The sequence below is a fragment of the Pan troglodytes genome, chromosome 4 (genome assembly GCF_028858775.2).
Source record: "Pan troglodytes isolate AG18354 chromosome 4, NHGRI_mPanTro3-v2.0_pri, whole genome shotgun sequence".
NCBI classification, from domain to species: domain Eukaryota; kingdom Metazoa; phylum Chordata; class Mammalia; order Primates; family Hominidae; genus Pan; species Pan troglodytes.
This window is the reverse complement of record NC_072402.2, coordinates 127401073-127425406: the sequence shown is the minus strand read 5'-3', so window position 1 is coordinate 127425406 and position 24334 is coordinate 127401073. Positions and strand designations below refer to the sequence as shown.

Here is a 24334-nt window from a genome sequence, read left to right as displayed (position 1 = left end):
ATGATGAAAACAGCATATTTGGAGTGGGCACAGTGGCTCATGCCTATAATCTCAGCACTTTGGGATGCCAAGATGGGAGGACTGCTTGAGCCCAGGAGTTGAGACCAGTCTATGGAACATAGTGAGACCCCATCTTTACAAAAAACAAAATTAAAAAAAAATTAGCTGGGCATGGTGGTGCATGCCTCTAGTCCTGGCTACTTGGGAGACTGAGTTGGGAGGATTGTTTGAGCATGGGAGGTTAAGGCTGCAGTGAGCCATGCGCCACTGCACTCCAACCTGAGCAACAGAGTAACACTCTGTCTCAAAAAGCACATCTATAATTTTAAAAAGAAAAGAGTATATTTGATATAAGCATATCAATCATGAAAATAGATACCAGTATTAAGGGTGCAAGACACATGCCCAGGTAACAGACTAATGTAAACACAGAAAATGTTTGCTTCTTTCCAGTAAGCTTAAGATCCTGAGTATAAAGCATTTTCTGTACATAAAGCACATTTTGGGATCATTATATTTCAGTAAAGACTATCATATTTTGTTGTGAATTACTTTAAATGAATACTATGTAGATCATTCATAATTTCAATCTCACATCCCCTGAGTATTAGTATTTATAGACGAGAAAACAAGAGAGGATGAACTCTGCTATTAATCTATTTGGAACATTATCTCACATCTTCTGACGCCTCTTGGTTGTATGCTACACTGTCATGGACCCTCTGTTTCCAAAAACGTACTCCCTGATAATGTAGCAAAAACATTAAGAAAAAAATAAAGATGGAAAGCTGAAAACCAGAGGATTCCTATTCTCAATGGTTGCTTTAGGCTGTTACAAATCATTATTTTCCAGTAGACATCATTCTTTGCATTGGAGAATAAGGTCTGTAGAAACCTGATAACATTAGCCAGTGCAAATTAGATTATTCCCTTGCTGTTCCAACTTATTAAATGTACAACAGATGACTTCATATTTGCATTATTGGGAAATGGGCTTGTTAGAATTTTTGGCTCATATCACATGTATTGTATGTCATCACAAAAATAATTTAATACCCATTGAAAGTCTTCAATAGAATTAGAACTATAATCTCTTAAGTTAAATTCAATATAATCTGTGTTCCCAAAGATTGCAGGGATTAATATTTATGAAAAAATAAAGAAAAATTACCTGCTCCTCTGGTGTGATTAAAATCCCCTTTAATGATCTTGCATGATTTTCCATTGCCATTGCATACACCACAATGATCTTCTCTTGCAAGAGACCCTAATAAACCATCACAGCCAACTTTCTGTAACAAGAGAGTGACAGCACATCATAAATAGCAGTATTCTTTTCTTGTTTTACTACTAATTTGGGACAAACCTAGTATCTATAAACCAGATATATTTAATTGTAAAACTTATGAAATGTCATATTATAAAATGTCATTCTCTGGTGCAAGCTAATACACAAGCCAATGTCAAATAACATAATCTGTAAAATTACCAAGATAGTGATGAGAGATAACCTACCTACCTTCCTTCCTTCCTCTCTCTTTCTTTGTTTCTTTCTTTCTTTCTTTCTTTCTTTCTTTCTTTCTTTCTTTCTTTCTTTCTTTCTTTCTTTCTTTTTCTTTCAGATGGGGTCTGGTTCTGTCACCTAGGCTGGAGTGCAGAGGCTCCATCTCGGCTCACTGCAACCTCTGCCTCCCAGGCTGAAGCCAGCCTCCCACCTCAGCCTCCCGAGTAGCTGGGACTATAGGCATGCGTCACCATGCTGGGTTAATTTTTGTGTTTTTTTGTTGAGACAAGGTTTCACCATGTTGCTCACGCTGGTCTCGAACTCCTGAGCTCAAGTAATCTGCCTGCCTTGGCCTCCCAAAGTGTTAGGATGATAGGTGTGAGCCACTCTGACCAGCTTAGAGTATCTTTTATAGTAAGTATTAAATGATACCATAAAGTAATTTGGAAAAAATATTATTGAGAAAAATGCAATTTACATAAGTCTCAAAGGAAATCACATTTCTATTAAATACAACATGATTAGTTTAATTTCTTCTACTCAACAAGGAACAGATATACTTCACTGTATGGATGGCTTAACTTTTAAAGTGATTGTAAAGTAAGTGCTAAATGGTAAATATTAACTTTCTGGAAAACTGAACATAGATGTTTATTTTTACTACAGTTCATGAATCAACTGTAGTTTATCCATCCCTATCTCCTTTGGCACCTAGCACATGAATGTGAGTAAGAACTCCTCACAACCTATGGCTGCTTTAAGAAAATATGAACAGTTGGGGAATTAATTTTTATAAGCCCCCAGAAGAATTTCGTTAATATGAATCTTCTAAGGCCAAATCAATTGCCTCTTTTCTTGTAAATAATGTTTACTTCCCATTGATGAGGCAAAGTTGTACATACTCAAAGGGCAGGATTTAGTATGTCAGTACTGTCAGAAATAAATGGTAGTATTACATAATTCCTCCTAATTAAGAAGGATTTGGAACAGAGACTGATGATACATCCATTTATAATAGGTTCCAATTATTTTAGAGGAAATTTTAAAATATTAAATACAACTGAAACAAAAACAGAATCTTTGTGACTGGTGCTGCTGGTGTTGGGGTGGGGGAAGCTAGCAGATTATTAAATGCAGCCGCAGGATGAATATGCTGGGAGCAAAAGTCACATTAAAACTGCACAATACAGCATTCCTTCCTTTTGTCAAGGGGGGCCTATCAGTGTCAAGAGGTACAAAGTGTTAGCACAAAACTCTGATCAGCAAGTCAAAGCTTATTCAGGGAGAAATAAAGAGAATGTCTAGATGAAAGAAGTAGCCACCACAGGAAATGAGCAGAACACAAGCAAGTATGTGAAGAGAACATTAAGCAGAAGCCTGACCTGGGAGTCCTGGATTGAGAAGAAAAGTCTTTCCATGTTCAAATGGGGAAAAAGTTGAGGAGAGCTAGAGTACTTTTGAAATGATAAAAGTATCTTTATTGCTCTATCCCTGGTACCCAGATTGCCTCTTGGCAAATGGTGAGAAAACAGTAAGTAATAGTTCAACTATTAAATACGTTGGTAGTTAGTAGTTTCTTAGTTTTTCCCAATCCTTTAACTAGGATATTACAAGGTCTGTAAATCTAAAGTAAAAGTAAGGAATAGACATATATACTACAGTTCAATAATCATATATTTTAAAAATAAAAGGTAAATATTTTGTATTTTATAATTGGTAGTTTTAAGTATGCACACATATCAAAATATGCTCACATAAATCCAAAAGTTGAAGATGAACTACTTTGAAGAGGCAATGCCTCGTGACTGGTAGCAAGTACCTGAGGTACCACTGGTGTGCGGGAGATACGCAAATAACATGACCATACAGGCTCCAGCCTTCCTTATCGTTTTCAGTAAGAGAAAATCACAGAACCAAAATGGGTCACCAGAGAAAGTTGTCTGCTTTCAATTGCCTTTTCGTTCACTAAGTCTGGAATGCTACATTCAGCTTTGGTGCTATATATTTAGTGATAAAACTCTCTAGTCAAACCCCCAATTGTTGAGGGTTGTCAGAAAAACTAAAGAGGCATGTTTTCAATTTTATTGAAAGACTAAATGAAGCATTTTAATTAAAAAGCCAGAATCTTGAAGTGTTTTAATGCCATTATAAGCCACAATCCATTTCAAATAATTCTAATTTAATTATAATCATCAGGTCCACATAGCATTTGTGCAAAATCTTTGTTGTTGTTGCTATAATTTTAATTTTTACCCAGGGACTCTGTAAAAATTTGGCTTATACAATACTGTTAAGTAAAAAGCATAGCAATTTAGGCTATTATATTTGACATGCACAATTTAAGAAATAAATTCATTTAAGACATACAATAATCTAACAGATTTATATATAATGATGAGATGAAAGCTCTACTAGTACAGAATATAGTTCTGAAAACAAAATATGTATAGGTAAAATATCTATAATTTTTAATGAAAAACTACATTTTGGTAATTGCCGTGTTCTGTTAAAAAATAAAATAAATTAATATGTAGTCAAAAGACTGCTTCTTATGCCAATGGTTTTACATGATTCTATGCTTTAAACCTTATAGCCTACTGGCAAAATATGGAATCTCAGAGCTGAGAAAGGATTTAAGTTTCGTGTTGTTCCCAGCTTCTTACCCAGAAGTACATACACTTCTATTGGATCATGGATTGATCCATTCATAGCTTGAAATTGTTTTCAATTTTTGGCATTTGTGTGCAGGTATGTGTGTATGTGTGTGTTCAGTTGTGCATTTTTCTGAGGAAAAAAAAATTCATCAAATTCTCAAAGGAGTGTATATAGCACAAAGTCAATGACCAATGGTCTACCAACTTTATTTTACAGATTAGTTCATGCATGCAAATATATTTTAAGTGATTTGCCCAGTTAACAGTTTCCTAAAGGCTGTCATGGATGCAGTGCCACTCCACTCAGCAGCCTCTTTCATTGCCAAAGGATTTATTTCTTTCCTGCTTCTGGAAGGTTTATCAGAAACTATCTAGACTAAGGAAACCTGCTTTCCCCAAGGTTGTAGCCACTTCCTGGGGCAGCTTGTATCCAAGCAATAGTAGATGCTGAGAGTAAATGGCCTGATTTTCTCACCAAAATGGTAACAACTCTCAAGACCCATGCCAGTTTAAGCACTTCCCACAGGGTCAGCTAAGGTCTTGTGACTGCACCAGAACCTGATTTCACCCTGTGCCCAAACCTGCCTCTTCCTTATCTCCACATAGATGTTGATCATGAAAACACTTGGCATTAAACTTTGTGCATATTAATCTTCCAGGGAATGTCAACTTGAGACAGTGGCAGAACCATGACTAGCAACTGCTCACTTCTACACTTTGATCTCTCCACTATGCTCTTCATAATCACTTTAACAGGAATTCTATTTTTTCTAAACATAGATGAAAAGCACATACATGCATATAAATGGAAATTTTTTAAAAGAGAGAAAAGCAAATAAAATGTTTATTAAAGAAAGTTGAATATGCATTTAAAAATCATCTGATTCAAGTATATTGATGATACTTGAATATGAGTTATAAGGTCAATTTTATTGATTTTTGACTCATGGCTCAGTCTTAGACACAAAGCATGGAGAACTAGAGTGCTTGAATTTTTGGTCTGAAATATTTTGACATAAAATGTCCAAAGTGCTCCAATTTTAAACCTGTAATATATATATTACACAATCAAAATCTCAGATTCTTTCAGTTAGAATAGATTTTATGGAGTACCAAGTCAAACCCATTATTACACAGATGGAAAAATGAGGTTTCAAAGTAAATCAGACTTGCTCAAGGTCACAGTCAAGGCAGGACTATAGCAACATCTTTTGAATCTAAGTCCAAAGCTTTCCACCATGCTGTGAAGCTGCTCAGTGGTCCCACAATTTTCCTTCAACATATAAATTCTTTTTTTTTTGGAATGTCTTACCTGGCACCTGCCATTTGCACAGATATCTAATCCCTGATAGCCACAAGAAGTTCCATCCATCACTTTTTCTGATAGAAGAATAGGCTGTTCTTTTCCAACAGGAGAGCAAAACAAGGCACATGGTTTTTCTACATACAGAGTGGATAAAAAGAAATGAGAAAAAGTTACTCCATAAATATTTTTATCTTAAGCTTCATTTTTAAGAATCGTTATTGAGTAAAAAATATAATTCAATGCTAATTAAGCAATGTAATATTAGAGTAGATAACATTAGAAGATTTCTATGTGCAATAAATTAGGTGCCTGGAGATGTTTAATGAATATTAATCTTCTAAGAAATCTGTCTTCAAATTACCTTAAAATGTATCATTTGTTATTTTATGGCAGAACATATCTAGCACACACAATCCAGACCTCCTCCCTGAATAATATTGGCACACCCCAATTTTATGCTCATATATTTTTTTGAAATTATATCCTCTTCATCTTTAGTAGACACCAGGATTCTACCTGTCTTTAAGTCCTGGTTAAGATTTACTTCATGCTTGAATTATTTATTGACGTCTTACTTCTAAATTTCAATGCGCTAGTATTTATTTCTATATAGTTGACATTTTCTAATTGAAAAAATGTCTAAAGGGAGAAAGAAGAGCCTCTAAGATGAGAATTCTCATGAAATTTTCTGTTACTAGGATTGTAGTAAGAATTGCATTTGTAAAAAAACATTTCTGTTACTAGGATTGTTACTACAATGCAACAGAAATATTGTTTTGAAATGCAATACCATCCCATGAGAGCATCCATAGTTACGCGCAACTGCTGATGTGCTAGTGAGAACTCTGTCCCCTTCACCACTTACGCAGAAACCATGTCGTTGTGTACGATATCTAGGTTGAGAACTTTTATTCCAGGTAAATAATTCCTAAGCAGCTGCGAGTCTTCTTTGTGCATCATTGAGCAATCAGATAGGATGTTTGGGGTTAAAACACTTGCCTTTTAGGCTCAGAAAGTGGCACGATATTTTTAAAGTGCTATGTCCATTTAGAAGCCTTCTACAGAGGAGCTGCAGTATTTGGTAACACTAGTAATACTATTATCCAAATCTGAAACGTCAGAGCAATTTCCATGCTACATTACTACTCTATTGGCTTGATGCCAGTCAGGTCCTATATTGTTTATTAAGCTTATATAAATAGAATGGAAAAAAGTTTACAGTCTCTGACACTGATCTTCCCTTATGTCTTCAGTAAAGTTCCACGTATGCTGATGGGATTCTATAAATACCAAATAACAGCCAGAGGCATGGAACAGGGTATCACTTTGCAAAGAGAAGACAGACAGTTAAATGAGCCTTCAGAAGTGAACATTTCAAACAGTTTTCACATGTGGCTTCTGACTACTGCTCTCAACAATTTTGGGGAGTTGGAACATGGCCTTTAATGTGCATGGTTTTGAAATTTTCCTTTAAGATGCCATTATAAGCCGCAATAAAGCATTTCAGTGTGCTCTCACACCTCAAAGTAGGTTATGTTTATTCAATGACTGCTTACTATGTCATATCTTTGAACTTAAAAACAGCTGCTATAATTGCAACACTTTAAAAGTGGTATATATAATGCTCTTTCTGGAGTTTTCATTGAAGAGAAGAGCAAACCAGATATATGAATAAATAATATTGAAAGGAGTTAGTCTCCTAGAAAATTCCATTCATATTCCAAGCAAAAATTCAGATAAAAATCTTTTTATTTCTCCTTTTAAAACATATTGCCAACACACTCTGCTGAATTTAGCTGTACAGATGACATAAACATTTGATACTACTCTTCATTTCTGGAGTATACCCTCAAGGCTGTGACACTGTAGTGATCCATGTAACATGCCATACTTGGCAGGCAGGTTCTGTCTTGATTTAAGAGACCAAATGTTTCCAAGATATGCATTAGACATGGGTTTCAGCCAAATTTTGGCACACACAAAGTATGTGAAATACCTGAATGTTGAAGCCATGCATGTCTTCTCTCTAAAAATAAATGTTCACTGCTGCATTGCTACCCCACATTTAATTCTCCTAGGCAGGGATTCATGTATTATATAACAGATACAGCCACTTGTATTTTAAGGTGTCACATGTTTTTAAAAGAATTGTGTATTTCCATTTCTTCCATAGCGCTATAATACATGTAGGCTAGTGACTGTTGTATATTTTATTTGAAATACAGACTGATGAGTTTGATTGATACGTGTTGCAAAATCATCACAAATGGTAACCTGCTGATTATACAAATAGCTATTGTGGATTATTTTGATGATATACATCACTTTGTAAGAGTCAGAAGTTCCTTTAATTGTGATTTCTAACAGCTTTAGTGTTTTAAATTCATGGCCATCCAACTCTGATTTTTTTTTTAATTTGGAGAACACCTATTTTCTATCTCTTATTTCACACATAAGTAAATGGGTTTCAAATAAACTTGACATTATTAACTGTCACAGCCAGTTGGAAGTAGAGACAGGATTAACATTCAAATAATCAGAAAATTTTCATGATGTGAACAGTCATATTGATTATATTTTTACAATAAAAAGTTACTGGCTATGTATTCAAATTTATTTAACAAATATTCATTGGACACTTAATATACAGTAGATGATACACTAGGGACAGACATTAGAGGGAATGCAGACACAATAAAATGTGCTATTACAGGTTGTGTATGTGGTACTTGGAAGGGACACATAATTTGGAGGATCAGAGGGATTCTTTCTTCCTAGAGGAACTGACATACACTGAACCCCAAAATCAGCAGAAGTGCTCAAGGTAAATAAATAAAGAACAATGTCAAAGCTTGAGAAGGAAAGCCTATTATGTCAAAACCCAGCTGGTATAAAGGCCCAAAAATAAGACAGCAGATGTATCTAAGGGGTGGAATGGAAGTCAGCCTGGCCATATAGGATTCTATAAAAGAGAATGATGGAAATGAGGCAGGAGAAGTTAAAGGGGGCAGGACACAGAAATATCCTTATAAATCAGGTGATCAAGTTTGCAACTGAAAAGCAAGTGTTACCTTCAATGATATGGGACACACTAAAGAGGATCAAATGGACATGAATAGGAAGGGTTATGATCATGAGTTTGGTCTTAAACCTGCAGATATCCAATTAGATATATCAACAAGGGAGTTGTACATACAAGTTTGGAGCTCAAATGGAAAATCTAGTTGAAGACGTAAACTCATATATTATTTGCATATTTGAAGTCATGGGAATAGATAATATCACCTAAAAAGAAAATGCACAGTGAAAACAGAATAGCGTTTGAAGTAGGCAGAAGGAGAACATACCAGAGATGTAGTAGGAAAGCTGGGTAGGTGTTAACAACACAGAAACCAAGCAGGGCACACGAGTGTTCCAAGAACCATGGGGGTGGGCAGCCACCTTAATGTATTTAAGAGTCAACTAAGAAGAGGATGGGAAACTATTTATTAGGTTTTGTTTCCATGAGACTCCTGGATGACATTAGAAAGACTTGTTTTGGTGGAATCCAGATTGAAGGGAAAAAAACAAAGGGCTGGGATATAGGCAGGTCTTTTGAAAAGGGTGGTTGTGAGGAGAGAAACATGTAGGTGCACCAGCTCAAGATGGCTATGATCTTGAGGGGAAGTTTTTATGTTTTAGTGGGAGAGTCTTAAATATTTTAAAAAATTAAATGTGAATGATCCAAAACAGAGAAGATTGACTATATGAGAGAAAGTGGGGGTAATCAATAAGATAGCTGAAAGAGGAAGATGGGGATGGCATCAAGGCCACAACAGGAGGGACTAGCCTTGGAAAGGAGGAATTAAAATTCTGCCATATAGCAGAAAGCAGATGAAGTATCCTACATTAGGCTAATGTGTCTTGATAGCAGAAAATAAAGAGGTAATCTAGTGGCTGCTATATTTCCCCCCACCACCACTAGTAGTGGAATAATCTGCCCCATTGTTTGGCTGTTTCCATTAGTGCTTGTATGTAGGTGCTACTGTGAGAAAAGGGTTTCATCAGATGGCGGCACTGAAATGGACAGGCAATGGAGTTTAGGTTATTGAGAAGAGTGTAATTGGAATGATGGAAAGCAAAGTTCAAATTGACTAAGGGGAGAAAAGAGAGACTAGTGGCATCATAACCAATGAAATCAGATAATCTGTCACCACTTTTGGTAGCTGCAACTCAGCCCACACCCACAGCCCACTCACCATGGGCAAGTATTATCATTTTTTTTTTCTTTGAGACAGGGTCTCACTCTGTCACCCAGGCTAGAGTAAAGTGGCACCATCTTGGCTTACTGTAACCTCTGCCTCCCGGGCTCGCCTCAGCCTCCTGAGTGGCTGGGACTACAGGCACATGCCACAACACCCAGCTAATTTTTTTTTCTGTATTTTTGGTAGAGACAGGGTTTTGCCATCTTGCCCAGGCTGGTTACAAACTCTTGAGCTCAAGAAATCTGTTTGCCTTGGCCTCCCAAAATGGTGAGATTACAGGTGTGAGCCACCTTGCTTGGCATATCATTCTTAACTAATAAGGCAGCATACAATTTTCTTAAAATTCTTATTTTGAAATAATTAAATATTTAGAATAACTTGCAGAAATAGTACAGAGAGTTCTCACATACTTTTCATTCAGTTTCTCCCCATGGTTATACCTGAGCAACTATAGAACTACAGCAAACCCAGGAAACTGGCATTGGTACCTGTGTGTGTATAGCTGTATGCCATTTTATCACATTTGTAGATTTGTGCAACCACTGCCGCAATCAAGGTCTGAAACTATTCATTAGCACAAAGATCTTCCTCATTCTATCCCTTTATAGTAATACCCATCCCTCTCCCCACCACCATCCCTAATCCCTGGCAACCACTAATTTGTATGAATTTGTTTTCCATCTCTATAATTTTATAATTTCAAGAATATTATCACATGAAATCACATAACATGGGACCTTTTGAGATTGGCATTTTTCACTCAGCATAATGCTCTGAGATCTATCAGGTTGTTGCATGTATTAATAGTTTGCTCCTCTTTAGTGCTGAGGAGTATTCCATCCCTCAGGAGTATGATTTCTGTATTGTTACTATATGTTTAGTTATTTACAAAACTGTCAAACTATATTTTCCAAAGTGGCTGCACGATTTTACAATCCCACCAAGCAATGCCTGAGAGATCCAGTTTCTCCTTATCCTCACTAGCAGTTAGTGTTGTCACTGCTTTTTATTTTAGTTGTTCTAATAGGTATGGGGTAACAGCTCCTCATATTTTTAAAATATATTTTTGTCAGTGCTTGTGGTTATTATATGTCCATACAGGTAGAAAAAATTAAAGTTCAGAAATATTTTGAAGATAATAGGTAAAATAATCTGACTATTGTAAAAACACTTGGCAAACCTAGAAATCTAGTTAACAAAGATGGTGGTGATCTGGTTGGTCATACCTTCATCCAGGACAGCTTGCCACTGAAGTACATGCTTTGGGGAGGAAGTTCTAACACTATAGGCCTGACACTGCCAGTCTCTGAATCCAGGCAAACCTGCAGGACAAGGTGGATTCTCACATATTCTGTATTGTTTTCTGGGACCATTACAATCCCTTGCTTCAGAACCTAGCCTAGAAAAGAAAGTACAAATAATCAATTTTACGTTTTTTATGTTAACTACCTAGGTTTTAAATTAAAAGCCATTATATTAATAATATATAACCCCTTATATTTACTTTTGAAAACTTGGACACATTAAATGATAGTAGTAGCAAATTCATATATTTATTTCTTTAACTATATATATTTTCTAATCCTTGATCAATATACCTTCCAAAATACATGAGGAATAAAATCCCACTTGCCATGAAAATGATACATTAAAGGGCAGAAACTGAAGGGAAAATAGAAAGCCTTCAAATGCACATTAAGAAATTTGGTTCTTAGAATTATTAAGGAGGTGTTTTTATATAAATTCATATAAATTCTTTAAGATTGCATGTGACCTCTACACCAATAGAGTTTAAAGCTCACAAGCTGGAATGACTTTCTCACACTTTGCTAGAATTCCTCTAGGAATAATGGGGTTGAACAAGCTGGTCCCATAATAATTCCTGTCTGTACCTGTGCTTAGCATGTTTCTGTTTTTCGTTAGTCTTAGCTTTTGCTGTCATTAATTTTGTTCTCATTCTCTTTCTTATCATCCTTCTGCTCTTCTCCCAGTTCCTGTAAATGTTCACATAATTTTTCTAATACACATCTTCCTGTTTATTGAAATATAATATTTTATAGATTTACTCAAGAAATAACCTTTTATAGCTTTCATTACTTATTCTTAGAAGGGTTGGTCTTTATTTTCTTCTTAAAGGCAGTTTTTATATAAAATAAATAATTTGAAGGACTTTTCTGTTTTCCAACGTGAGTAGAGTTTGAGGAGCTTCTTTTGCTTTCCAACATGCTTTATCAGTAAAACCTTTGCATTCCAAAATTGAAAAGTGCCCTCCCCCAACCAGGAACTTTGAGTTTACCCAGGACATTTGCGCTCTCGACTGCTGATCCCAGCACTGCAGGTTCGGCTACAAGGACTCCACAGGCTCCACTCTCCGGCGAGATGTTCAGGTGCTGAGGTCCTGCTGGTACATTCTCCAGCCTTACACCACTATTCCAAAAGTTATGTCTTAGGTGAACAAATCAGGGCACAACTGAAAATCATTCGCTGGCCTATAATGTCACTGGAATTGCAATTAAATCAGGTCTACTAGAGCCACAAACATGGGGAATTAGGAAAGACCAAAAATAAGTTGGCACTTGTTTTTTGTCATAGTAATATAATTGCCCAGTTTTCACAGATACAGTCTTGTTGGGAAAGCAGTGTGCAGATATTTGTTACTATAGCCCTAAGAATTCAGTTCTTGTGATGGAGACAGGGTAAAGATTATGGGTAGGGAATCTGAGGTTGCACAACCAGGAAAGAAAATCCAATGCATTTAAGAAACCGATAATAATTTAAAAGGGACAAAAAAATCAGAGTAATATATAAGAATGGAAACAAGAAATAAATGTCCTACATCAAAGCAGACATTTTTAGCAAATTTAGTAATTTTCATATGAAATGTCAGTGACTCAGGGTACTTTTTTAACTTGTAGTTTTTTAAAAGTACTGTTTGATTTTAGCACTTTCCTTTATGCTTGTTTTTTTTTTTTCTGAAAGAATTCCCATCAAGTTCAAACATTAACATTATAGCAAGTTGGTTTGAAAGATGTGGGCAATTAGATGCTGAAATTCTGTTATTTCATGCCAATTATTTTATACTTTACTTGGTATCTATTAACTGGTAAAGATAACTGGAATAAGAGAAAAAAGTGTAGTCATTCTCTTTTTTATTTTTATTTTATTTTTTCATTCATTGAAAACAAAAGCAATGAGAGAGATTGCTGATGGTCACCCAGGAATGGTTGCTAGAATTTGGGGGACAGGTTATTAAAATTTCTCCTCATTCCTGAAAATCAAATAGATGATGGTCGTAGCAAACATGGTAAGAGTAACAAAATCATATTGAGAATAATAAGTAAGATTACAAGCATTTAGATTAGTGATTGTATAACGATGAGGTTGAGTAAGTTGATCCTCCTAGCCCTAAATGAACTTCTACACTTAATGGCAACACAATTTACAAAGGATTTTGAGGAAATTACAGAAATGCTCTGATTCTCAGTTTGCTCATTTCTAAAATGTGAATGATAATCATAGTTACCTAACAGTTATTTTAGGAATTGAATGAAGCACTAAACACAATGTATAGCCCTTACTAAGGATTTAATAAGGGCTAACTGTAATAATAATAGAGTTATAAGTATCATTATGTTAATAATTTCAGAAATCTAAGCAAAATTCTGTTCATTCTGATATTTATTCATCTGTTTTTAGAATTTACTTGATAATATGTTTTTATTGCTGTTTTTAGAAAAGAGAATTAAGACTATACCATATAGTTTTGTGTGGGCCCTGTTAGTGCTTTACTTTTATAGGCCATAAAATAATTAGTCCCTGTAGATTTTCTCTAATAATGTCAACATTTAAATTCAACCTCTTTTAGATTCAAAAAGTTTTTAATCTAAACTTGAAAAACAAAATAAAGATCAACAACTCAGAGAATATCAATATTCTAAGATTCTCATTAAATAAATTTGGATTTTTGTACAAAGATGCAGTTTAAACATTGGAAAAGGAGAAAGAAACCATGTGAAAACTTCTACATTACTTACTTGTTTTAACGACTTAAAAAAGTTATGCCATTCATGGAAAAAAAAATTCAATGTGAAAGTTGTCAAACTTCAATTGGTCACATTGTTTTAGCCTACTTTAAGGGTGTTTATGTTTCCCAGAGTGCATATCATACCTCCTTGGCCATTTAGCAGCAAGCTGGCATTGAAAGACTGGGCTAGAGTTCATAACAGACTAAAATATTCTGGAAAGCACTGGGACCTAGATTTGTACATCATTTAAACAATGACACATCTGGCTGATGAAGAGAAATGGACACAGAAATGCAAACCTATTTGCATATCCAGATCAGTGAAATTTGAAGAAAGTACTACAGCATAGTATTTAAAGTTTGTCACCTTGCAGATAACCAGATGTCTTGATGAAGCTAGAGGGTACCTGCTTTTGTGTCTTCTATATGGTTCTGTGCTTCAACAATGAGGAAAGTGTTAAATGTTTTGTTTAAACTATTATACAATATGTTATATAAGATTATATGTAAAATAATCCTAATGATGCTTTCCATAAATATCATTAGGGATATTATGGAGAGCAGCATGATTTGTTTCATACAACGTTTGCATTTTTTAGCCTCAAAAAAGAAGTTATGTATTATTGAAAACACTAAAAAATTGTCTTATCTACTAATTCAATCTGATTTATAAAAGTACTAAGGGATTACGTAATATAGACCACCTGGGGACAGTGCATGACCCAACACACTAATTATAGTTCTATACTCCTAAATTTTTATGTGGACATGTGTAGGAAGTTCATGAAAACACACAATTGAAAGGGGTCTGTGAAGATGTCAAAGGAGCCTGATCAGTCTCTGATCAAATCTTGTACATATATTGTGGAAGAGAGAAGAGGAGGAAGGCGGGGAAAAAGCTGTGTACATATGCACATTGTGACTGTTAGGATATTACAGTCTTCATTGTTTCCAATAATAAATTATGATGGTAATTTCAAGATTCTCAATTTGGGAAAATAAATAACTAAAATATATTACATAGAATCCTTCCAAACAGTCTAAGGTTCTAGTAAATTGGTATTTAATGTCTCTTTCTGCTCTTTTCATTTCTAGTAAGTATTGTAAGTAAAATACATACATTTATTATTTTTGAATAAATCATTTGCCCACTACTTAATCTCTTTGAAATGTAAATGCCAACACATTGATATTTGTATTGTAAATTGCAAAATATGAAAATTATATAAAAAATATAAAAAGAGAAGAAAACAAGTTGTTTTCAATTTGCATTATGCTGTCCATAAAGAGTATATAAACCTCTTTGTTCAAAATCATTCAGAAGCATAGAATTCTGTAAGCACCTTCTCAGATGTAATTATATACTCTTAGATTAACTAGATTTATACAGTTTGATTAATATCACTAGAGTGTTATCAGTTACAAAACCCCAAGCTTTGTCTCTTGGTTAGCAATGTATTGAGCTTGCAGTGTTTGGTGTGAGGTTGCAAGCATTCAAATATTTTAGCACTACTGCACACAATGGCAGAGTGTTGGAAGCTATTTTCACGATGGCTTCTAAAAGAGCTGAAACAGATGAATATTTGAAGAAGCCCACATGGCCTGGAAAACTGAGAGGTTCATTAGTTATTTTAATATACAAAGCATTACAGAACCTCTAAGAGAGTTATCATTAACACAATTATAGGAAAATAAAACTTTTTACTTTTGTTTAGTAATTACAGTTTTAACTGCCAAGTTTACTTTAAAGATTTCAAGATTGCAAATTATGTTTATATATACAAGAGAAAAAAATAGCAGAAAAATATTGAAGGTGCCAGATAATAAAAATAAAGATATTTTTATATTGCTAAAAAACTAAAGACAAACGAGCTATGTGATGTTTGAGGGCTCATCGCAGTATGTTTGGTTATCTCTTAATATTACTGCTTTTGTGTTTCAGGGATGATAAAAATGATTGCTGGTGCAAAGTTTTATGATTCAAGCAATAAATTAGCACAATATCAGGAGACTTGCTTGATATACACAGGTTCTTATACTTTTGTGTATATATTTAAAAAATAAAACAGACCCAAATTCTGATGCTTTGTTTAAGCTTATAGGAAATATTTGGCACAGTCTGTAAACAATTAACTGATATTTCACAGAAATTCCCTCTAAGGAATCATTTTCTTATTGATAATATATAGTGATAAAATATTTCTAGTTTTTTTTCAAAAATAGTTTGGATTTAAACAATTTGTACATTTTTTCTTTTCTAATTAAAGAAATCATAGAAGTAATAAATCACTGCATGCTTATGTCAAACAATCCAGAAATGGCTGCAGAAAAGTTTTATTCACCCATCCCTCTCATTGATGAACTCCCAGCCATCAATCCATCAATTCTACTTCCCTCCCAAGAGGTAACTTCTAATTACACTTTGGAGTTTTGTGTTTATATTTTCTTTTTTTTTTCCTTTTTTTTTTTTTTTGTCTTTGAAACAAGGTCTGGCTCTGTCGCCCAGGCTGGAGTGCAGTGGTGCGGTCTCGGCTCACTGCAACCTCTGCCTTCCGGGCTCAAGCAATCCTTCCACCTCAGCCTTCTGGGTAGCTGGGATTACAGACATGTGCCACCAAGCCTAGCTAATTTTATGAGTTTGAAAATATATACTTGTGTGTGTGTGTGTGTGTGCTTTTGTGTGTGTATTCACATCTGTATACACACTGTGTTTTCCTTAAATGTCAAACTGTATTGTAAAGTATCAAAATTTCTGACATGCCTATCAACTAACAGCCATGTCTTATAGATCTCTTCAGGTTAGAACGTATGTATCTCCCTCATTTTTTAACAACTACATTGTGACCATTTGTCTCCTAATGAATATTTTTATTGTTTCTCATTTCTCACCATTACAAACTGCATCCTTGCCTAAGCATCTGTGTGTGCATGTGTGAGTGTGTGTAGGTGCGTCTGTGTGTGTACTTTCTTAAGACGAATTTCTAGAAGTTGAATAGCTTCATTTCTGTCCATTTTTCAAATGGATATGTTTTTAAAATAAAACTCCACCTAATTTCATGTTTTCTTCAAGTATTTCACCATAAGAAATCTATAGGTTCTTTACGTTGCTATTTATTTTCAAATGTAATACACATTCATGCTCTTCAGAGGCAAGCTTTCTGATCTTAACAATTGAGTACAGTGATAACAATTCTACTTTCCCATCACAGTATGCAAATTAGAAAATTATGTAAACTATTGATCTGTTGTCTTTTGATTATGTTAACCATAATTATTAAATATATGTGAAATCCATCTTCTTCATATTCCTCAAAGGAAAATTAATTTTCAAAAGCAGTTATTTAGATCTGGAAATGTATACTAATAAATTTTTAAAGCCTTATGAAGTACATTAAACTACACAGACAGCCAAATATTTACTAATCTCCAAATGTCAACTGGAATATTTTATGGATGATTATTATATTGACAAGGAAAAAATACTCAGTTGCTCTCCTAAGTCAATTATTTTATACTTGAAAAGATCCATTGGCAATGAGAAATTTTACCATTTATGCTATTATTTGTGCTTAATTTACTTCTGTTTAAAAAGTAAAAAAATTCACATTTTTGCTATATTAATGCATATATATGACTCTCAACATTCTCACAACAAATAAAATAGCAACAAATAAAATAAAACCTCACCACATTGATATTAACAAAACAACCATGGATTTTAAAAAGTACAAATGTTAAAACTGATGAAATACTAATATTTTTGTATATACTGATATTATTCCATCAGTGCTAAGATGAATACAAATGTAACTGGCAGAGAAAATGCAAGATTCTCAAGTTTCATCTAGTATGCTCATTAAATTCAGACAACACAAATGACTTACCTTACCAGGGTCACAGTCAGTTCCATCCATTGGTGGGTCTAGCTTGGTTCTGCATTCTTTCTCACCTTCTACCTTGCACCATAATCCTGTGCAAATAACATGCTGAAAACAAAGGCACAATAACTAATAAGCAGAAGATATCACATTTTTTTAAGTGAAGCCAATCATTGTTAAGAAAGCTATTTTGATAGAACAACAAAAATTATTTGAAGAAAAATATGCTTTAGGTAATTAAAATATTAAATCTGTAATTGAAATAGTATAGGGCTCATTTATAGTGATGGGAAGATTGATACATAATGATAGAAAAATCTATTTCATAAAGTTAAATCTTTTAAAACTTCCTTAAATAAAACACATATGGTTATACAAGATGATGTAGATACAAAAGAAAAAAATAAGACAGAAATCATCATTTATATGCTATGACACATGGACCAGGCTGGAAGAATAAGTGTTTGTTTTTGTGTTATAAATTCAGTGTCTGCTGCCCTAAAGTCTATTCCCACTTATGCTCTGCTTTTATGCTTAAATGCCATGGTTAGTACTTTATTAATTCATTATATAGTCTTGACCCCTGACACAATATAGTCTTAGTGTGTATGTTTCTGTATATTGTTATCAGTACTTTTTACTTCAGTATGAAGGATTTTTTCATTTTCAGAACACAATGAAATTTTTTCTACGGAAATGTTAAAGGGAATAAAAAATACTTGGATAAGGCAGCTGAAACATGGCAACAATAAGCAAAGATAACTCTGAGGAAATGTAAAAGAAAAATTGTCAAAAACCTTAGACAGCTATAATTGTGGTCAGCTCAGAGACATAGATATGAAGAGGCCAACACACATATTAATAAAGACTTTCTATTTCTGTAAGGTGGTTGACATTTTTTAGACTCACACATATTGTTAACAATTGTGCAGAAATATGAAATCCATAAAGGACATTTAAAAGTGACTTAAAAATTTAGCTGAGTGTGGTGGTGCACACCCATAATCCCAGCTACTCAGGAGGCTGAGGCATGAGAATTGCTTGAACCCGGGAGGCAGAGGTTGCAGTGAGCTGAGACAGTGCCACTGCACTCCAGCCTGGGTGACAGGGTGAGACTCTGTCTCAAAAAAGAAAAAAAAAGTGAGTTGAGTATTAAATCTGTAGTGAAGATGACTGTGTTACTACCTATCCAGATACTGGGAGAAGAGAGTGGAGGAGAACAGGTCAATAAAGACAGAACAAGTAGAAATGGGAAAGGCATAGTTATGAAAAGGTGAGCAGACTGGTGCAAAGGGAGTAGGAATATCATGGGGGAGAGTAGTAAAGAACAAGGCTGAAAAGACAGAAGAGCCAGGAAAGACTAGGGACTTTATGTTTGTAGGGAAAAATAAGCCATTTAGCAGTTGACCAGCAGCAGATTGATAAGATAATAGGTTATTTTAGGAAACTTATCTGGTGTTGGTGTTCAAAATAGACTAAAAATCACAGCAAAATTAAAGTCAACTTATGACCCAAATCTATTAGATATATTTGAAGAATATATTTAAATTGTAACAGACCTATTTGAAACATATATTCTTTCAATATATTAATATTTAATTACCCTAATACTTACTTTGTTGCAAATCCCAAAATATTATTTTCCTATACTTTAGATTTCTGAACTGTTTGTAAGCTTTTTTTTTTTAACAACAATTTACTGTATATTTCAAAATATCTAACAGTGAAATTGAAATGTTCCTAACACAAAGAAATGACAGATCCAATGAAATTCAAGTCTATGGAGAGAGTGAGATATATTTAATTTACCTTATTTTCTTTTCCGTGACTTTTTTTCCAGCTTCAAAATATGTCACACAAATATATCTTATTATATTTAGGATATGGTTTAGCTTAACTAGTGTGCTTCTTCTAACTGCCCATAGCATTTACCAAAAATTCACCTAGAAAATTATTGTAAAGAATGCCTATAAATCATATTGCCCCTTTGTAATATTTTAAACTATTGAAAATAGGCAAAGAGTTCAATTGTTTTTCATGTACTTTTGTGGAGACATTTAAGAGTATTTCAATTAGCAGATGTCTAACCTGAGCATTTTTGATTCTAAAAATATTTCACCCATCTAGGAACTTTCTGTCAAGGATGTTTGATAATTATGGGGTCAAATGTTGATTTTTCTTTAGAAGAAAATTCAAAGAAGAATTTTTCTTTACTTGCATTTAATAAAACTTAGTTATCTCATAACAATAATTATTTTATTCAAGTTCATTAGTTAACCAATGCATACTGAACTGAAAAAGCAAATCTACACTGTAGTTTTGGAATAATGCTTGCTTGTTGAACGTTGTTGGTGGTCTACATTCTGCCCTTCCACCATTATCTGCTGCTATTTGAAATGGCAGGTACTCTCATTGATTCCCACTTGAGACACTCAGAGCATACAAGCAAACTTGGCAGCTTTTCAAAATAAGCATGGTCACGTAGAATAAAATCTCTCTCAGAGATGTCTTTTACCCTTTCTGTTCTGCAGGTCTAGGGATCTTATGGTAAATAAATTACAGCCTCGGTCTTAAAAATAACTCAGATTTAGAAGTTCAAACCAAAATCCCACAAGTAAGGCAAGAAAATGTTGAAGAAATAGTATGGATAGTTTTCACCTTGAAAAGTGGAATACCTCAGATATGTCACATTAGAGGTACATAACAGCAAGCCCTTTCTAAAGGGCAGAATGGGGCATTACGGGTATTATATTAGAGACAAACACTGTCCATATGTTACACAGGCAAGAGTCAAATATTTTTTTCAACTTAGTTGCTGAAACCACTTAATAGGTCAGTTAAGAAAATAACTCTATAACTTAAAATGCTTGGCATAGGAATCCACAACAGAGATGCAAAACCCAGCATTTTCTCACAAACTAATAAAAATAATACGATATTCCTTTGTTATGCTTCTATAGTAAAAAGAGTTTATTAAAAGAATATAATATGTACTTGGATGTTTATCTCAAATAGGTTTTTAAATATTACATAAATGTACTATGTATTGAAATGGAAGGTTAATTGTCCTGTACAAATACTATAAAATTTATCTTCAGAGCTAACCTGTGCCCATGCCTTTCTTTTTTTTTTTTTTTTCTTTCTTTTTTTTTTTTATTATACTTTAAGTTTTAGGGTACATGTGCACATTTGGGTATATACCCAGTAATGGGATGGCCCATGCCTTTCTTTACAGCAAATAGTTCCATTAAGATGTTCTGAAATTTATGTTAAAATAAGACAATTTTAACTGTGTATGCATTGAAGTAATAATTAATCCTTGGACATATAACTACCTTCTTTTCCCTGCATTACTCTCTACAGTACATTTTCAATAACTTAACAGATTGCAAAGGAAATTCAGATATAAAATAAAATTTTAGAAACATTCTTTTCTAATAACAGAACTTTATTATAATTATTAGAATAGCTTGTGTGTGTGTGTATGTGTGTGTGTGTGAGACAGACAGTACTAAAATAGGAAACAAAGACTCGGAAAATAAAGCTGAACTCTAATTCTTTATAAAGACTAATATAATTGAAAATTAATCAAGCAAAAAGAGAAGGCAAAAATAAATACTATTAGGAATAACAAATGAGGGCATAAAAGATAACAGTTCGAACAGAAAATAGACATTATAATTAAGTCTATGCCAATACACTTGAAAACTATATGAAACTAAAAATTTACTAAAGTGAAACCAAGAAGAAATAGAAAAGGTGAACAATTCTATAATCACAGAATAGTTAAGCCTGTTAAAAATCTTCCCACAAAAATACACCTGTCCAGAGTCTAACACTCTTTCAAGGAACTTAGATTCTCAACACAGAGAAACTTTCTAGAGAACAGAAAAAGAGAGCATCACTTCTTCTTTTTAACTTTTCCTTTAGGATTAGTGGTACATATGAAGATTTGTGACACAGGTAAACATGTTTCCTAGGGGGTTACTGAACAGATTATTTCATCACCCAGGTATTAAGCCCAGTACCCAATCATTACCTTTTCTGCTCCTTTCCCTCCTCCCACCCTCCCCATTCAAGTAGGCCCCAGGGTCTGTTGTTTCCTTCTCTGTGTTCATAAGTTCATATCATTTAGCGCCCACTTGTAAGTGAGAACATGTGGTAGTTGGTTTGTTGTTGTTCTTGTTGTTTTGGAGACAGAGTCTCGCTCTTGTCACCCAGGCTGGAGTGCAGTAGCACAATCATCTTGGCTCAATGCAACCTTCACCTCCCGGGTTCAAGCGATTCTCTTGCCTCAGCCACCTAAGTAGCTGGGATCATAGGCACCCGCCACCATGCCCCGCTAATTTTTGTACTTTTAGTAGAGACGGGGTTTCGCCAAGTTGGCCAGGCTGGTCTTGAACTCCTGACCTCAGTTGATCCGCCCGCATCGGCCTCCCAAAGTGCTGGGATTATAGGTGTGAGCCACCGCGCCCGGCATTATTTGGTTTTTTGTTCCCGTGTTAGTTTGCTGAGGATAATAGCCTACAGCTCTATCCATGTTCCTGTACAACTTCTAAAATCTGTGATATCCAAACTAGGAGGGATTTTAAAAGAAAGTAAAAATAGTGATCTATTTCATGTATTAATTTAGAGCTGAGTATGCTAAACAAATTTCAACAGACTGAATCTATCCATGACCAAATTAGGTTTTCTTCCTCAGAATACAGGTAAGTTTGATTTAGGAATTTAATTAATATACTTGGGCACATTAATAACTTAAAATCTATGATTTTTATATCTGTGGATACAAAATATGTGATGCAATTTAACATTCACTTAAAAATCTTAGCAAACTAGTCATTGAAATTAATTTCTGTATAATTAAAGGGCATCTAAGAAAATCTATAGCAAATATCATGTCAAATATGGCAAGTTTTCTTTTCACATTAGGCACATGGCAAAGATGACATCTTGACATCAGTGTAAGGAAGTGAATTTATGATATATTCAAAGAGGCAAAAAAGAGAAAAAAAAATCTGTCAATCTACACTCCTGAACTCAGCTAAAATTTTATTCAGGTTTGAAGGTTAAAAAAAGGCCCTTTCAATGAAACAAACACTGAGTGTTTACCTTCTATAGATCTGCCCCAAAGTTGCTTCTAAATGATGTTCTTTAAGAAAAAGAAATAAGACTTCATAAGAAAGGACTGAAAAGCAGTGGTAAGCAAATAGACTGATAAAAATGAGGATAAATCTTAATAAACATTGACTACATAATGTAACACTTATTGGATTTAAACATTAATTATAAACCTTCTTTTAGTGGGAAGAAATGCTAGAAATCTAGCTCATTTACATCCTAGAAACTTTATCCTTTAACAGAGGAGATTTGGCCACTGTCCACTGAATAAGTTTGACATTCTCTCTTTCACCTCCTCCACTCCACATACATAGCTACTGGCAGAAGTTGAGTGATAGGCATAGAAAGGGAAATGTAACCCATGGACAGCCAATGCATGAAGCAGCAAGCTGCAAGGGACTCTTTCATGGTTACATCAGGAAGTGTTAAAGAAAGGGAATAAAAATAAATTAAAAGAAAGGAGAACTGTTAATATCTATATAATGGAGGCCCCCAAAGAAAAGAAAACAATAAAAAGAAGGAAGAACCTATTTTAAATTTTTAAAGAAAAATGATACAGAATTAAGATAAAAAGATTCCCCTTCTGGAATGGTGGATTAATTTCTCAAAAAACCAACCCTCTTGTAGGTATCAACTATAAACTGTGAACAGAATACAAAAAACAACTTCCTGAAGTCTCTGGAGAGTGAACCAAGGCAACATACTTTTTGTTTTAAATTTAACTTTTGGCCAAGCATGGTGGCTTGCGCCTGTAATCCCAGAACTTTGGGAGGCCAGGGCAGGTGGATTACCTGAGGTCAGGAGTTCGAGACCAGCCTAGCTAACACGGTAATACCTTGTCTCTACTAAAAATACAAAAATTAACCAGACGTGGTGGCAGGCACCTATAATTCCACCTACTCAGGAGGCTGGGGAAAGAGAATTGCTTGAACCTGGGAGCTGGAGGTTGCAGTAAGGTGAGATCATGCCACTGCACTCCAACCTGGGCAGCAGAGCAAGACTCTGTCTCAAATAATAAATAAATAAATAAATTGAACGTTTAAGTTCAGGGGTACATGTGCAAGTTTGTTATACCTGAACTTGTGTCATGGGGGTATGATGTATAGTTTATTTCATCACCTAGGTAGTAAGCCTAGTACTCATTAGATATTTTTCCTGATCCTTTCCCTCCTCCCAGCCTCCACCTTCTAATAGGCTCCAATGTGTGTTGTTCCCCTCTGTGTCCATAAGTTCTTATCATTTAGCTCTCATTTATAAGTGAGAACATGTGGTATTCGGTTTTCTGTTCCTGCATTAGTTTGCTAATAATAATGGCTCCAGTTCCATCCATGTTGCTGCAAAAGACATTATCTCATTTTTTATGGCTGCATAGTATTCCATGATGTATATGTTCCACATTTTCTTTATCCAGTCTATCACTGATGAACATTTAGGTTAATTCCATGTCTTTGCTATTGTGAATAGTGCTGCAGTAAACACATACATGCATGTGTCTTTATAACAGAATAACTGATATTCCTTTGGGTATATACCCATTAATGGGATTACTGGTCAAATGCTATTTCTGTTTTTAGCTCTTTGAGGAATTGCCCCACTGTTTTCC

At 34.5% G+C, this 24334-nt stretch overlaps 1 protein-coding gene across 4 annotated transcripts in view; it reads right to left on the bottom strand.

The window, feature by feature from the left end:
- The window catches only part of ADAMTS19 (ADAM metallopeptidase with thrombospondin type 1 motif 19), a 281046-nt gene that overhangs the window by 80982 nt on the left and 175730 nt on the right, over window positions 1-24334 (bottom strand). For all 4 annotated transcript variants that reach the window (XM_009449594.5, XM_517910.8, XM_054684567.2 and 1 more), the window contains 5 exons: window positions 17617-17718; window positions 12005-12135; window positions 10935-11107; window positions 5471-5598; window positions 1172-1292 (listed from right to left, as the gene is read on the bottom strand). In XM_009449594.5, the coding sequence (XP_009447869.2) occupies window positions 1172-1292; window positions 5471-5598; window positions 10935-11107; window positions 12005-12135; window positions 17617-17718 (655 nt within the window). The remainder of the gene's footprint in view (window positions 1-1171; window positions 1293-5470; window positions 5599-10934; window positions 11108-12004; window positions 12136-17616; window positions 17719-24334) is intronic.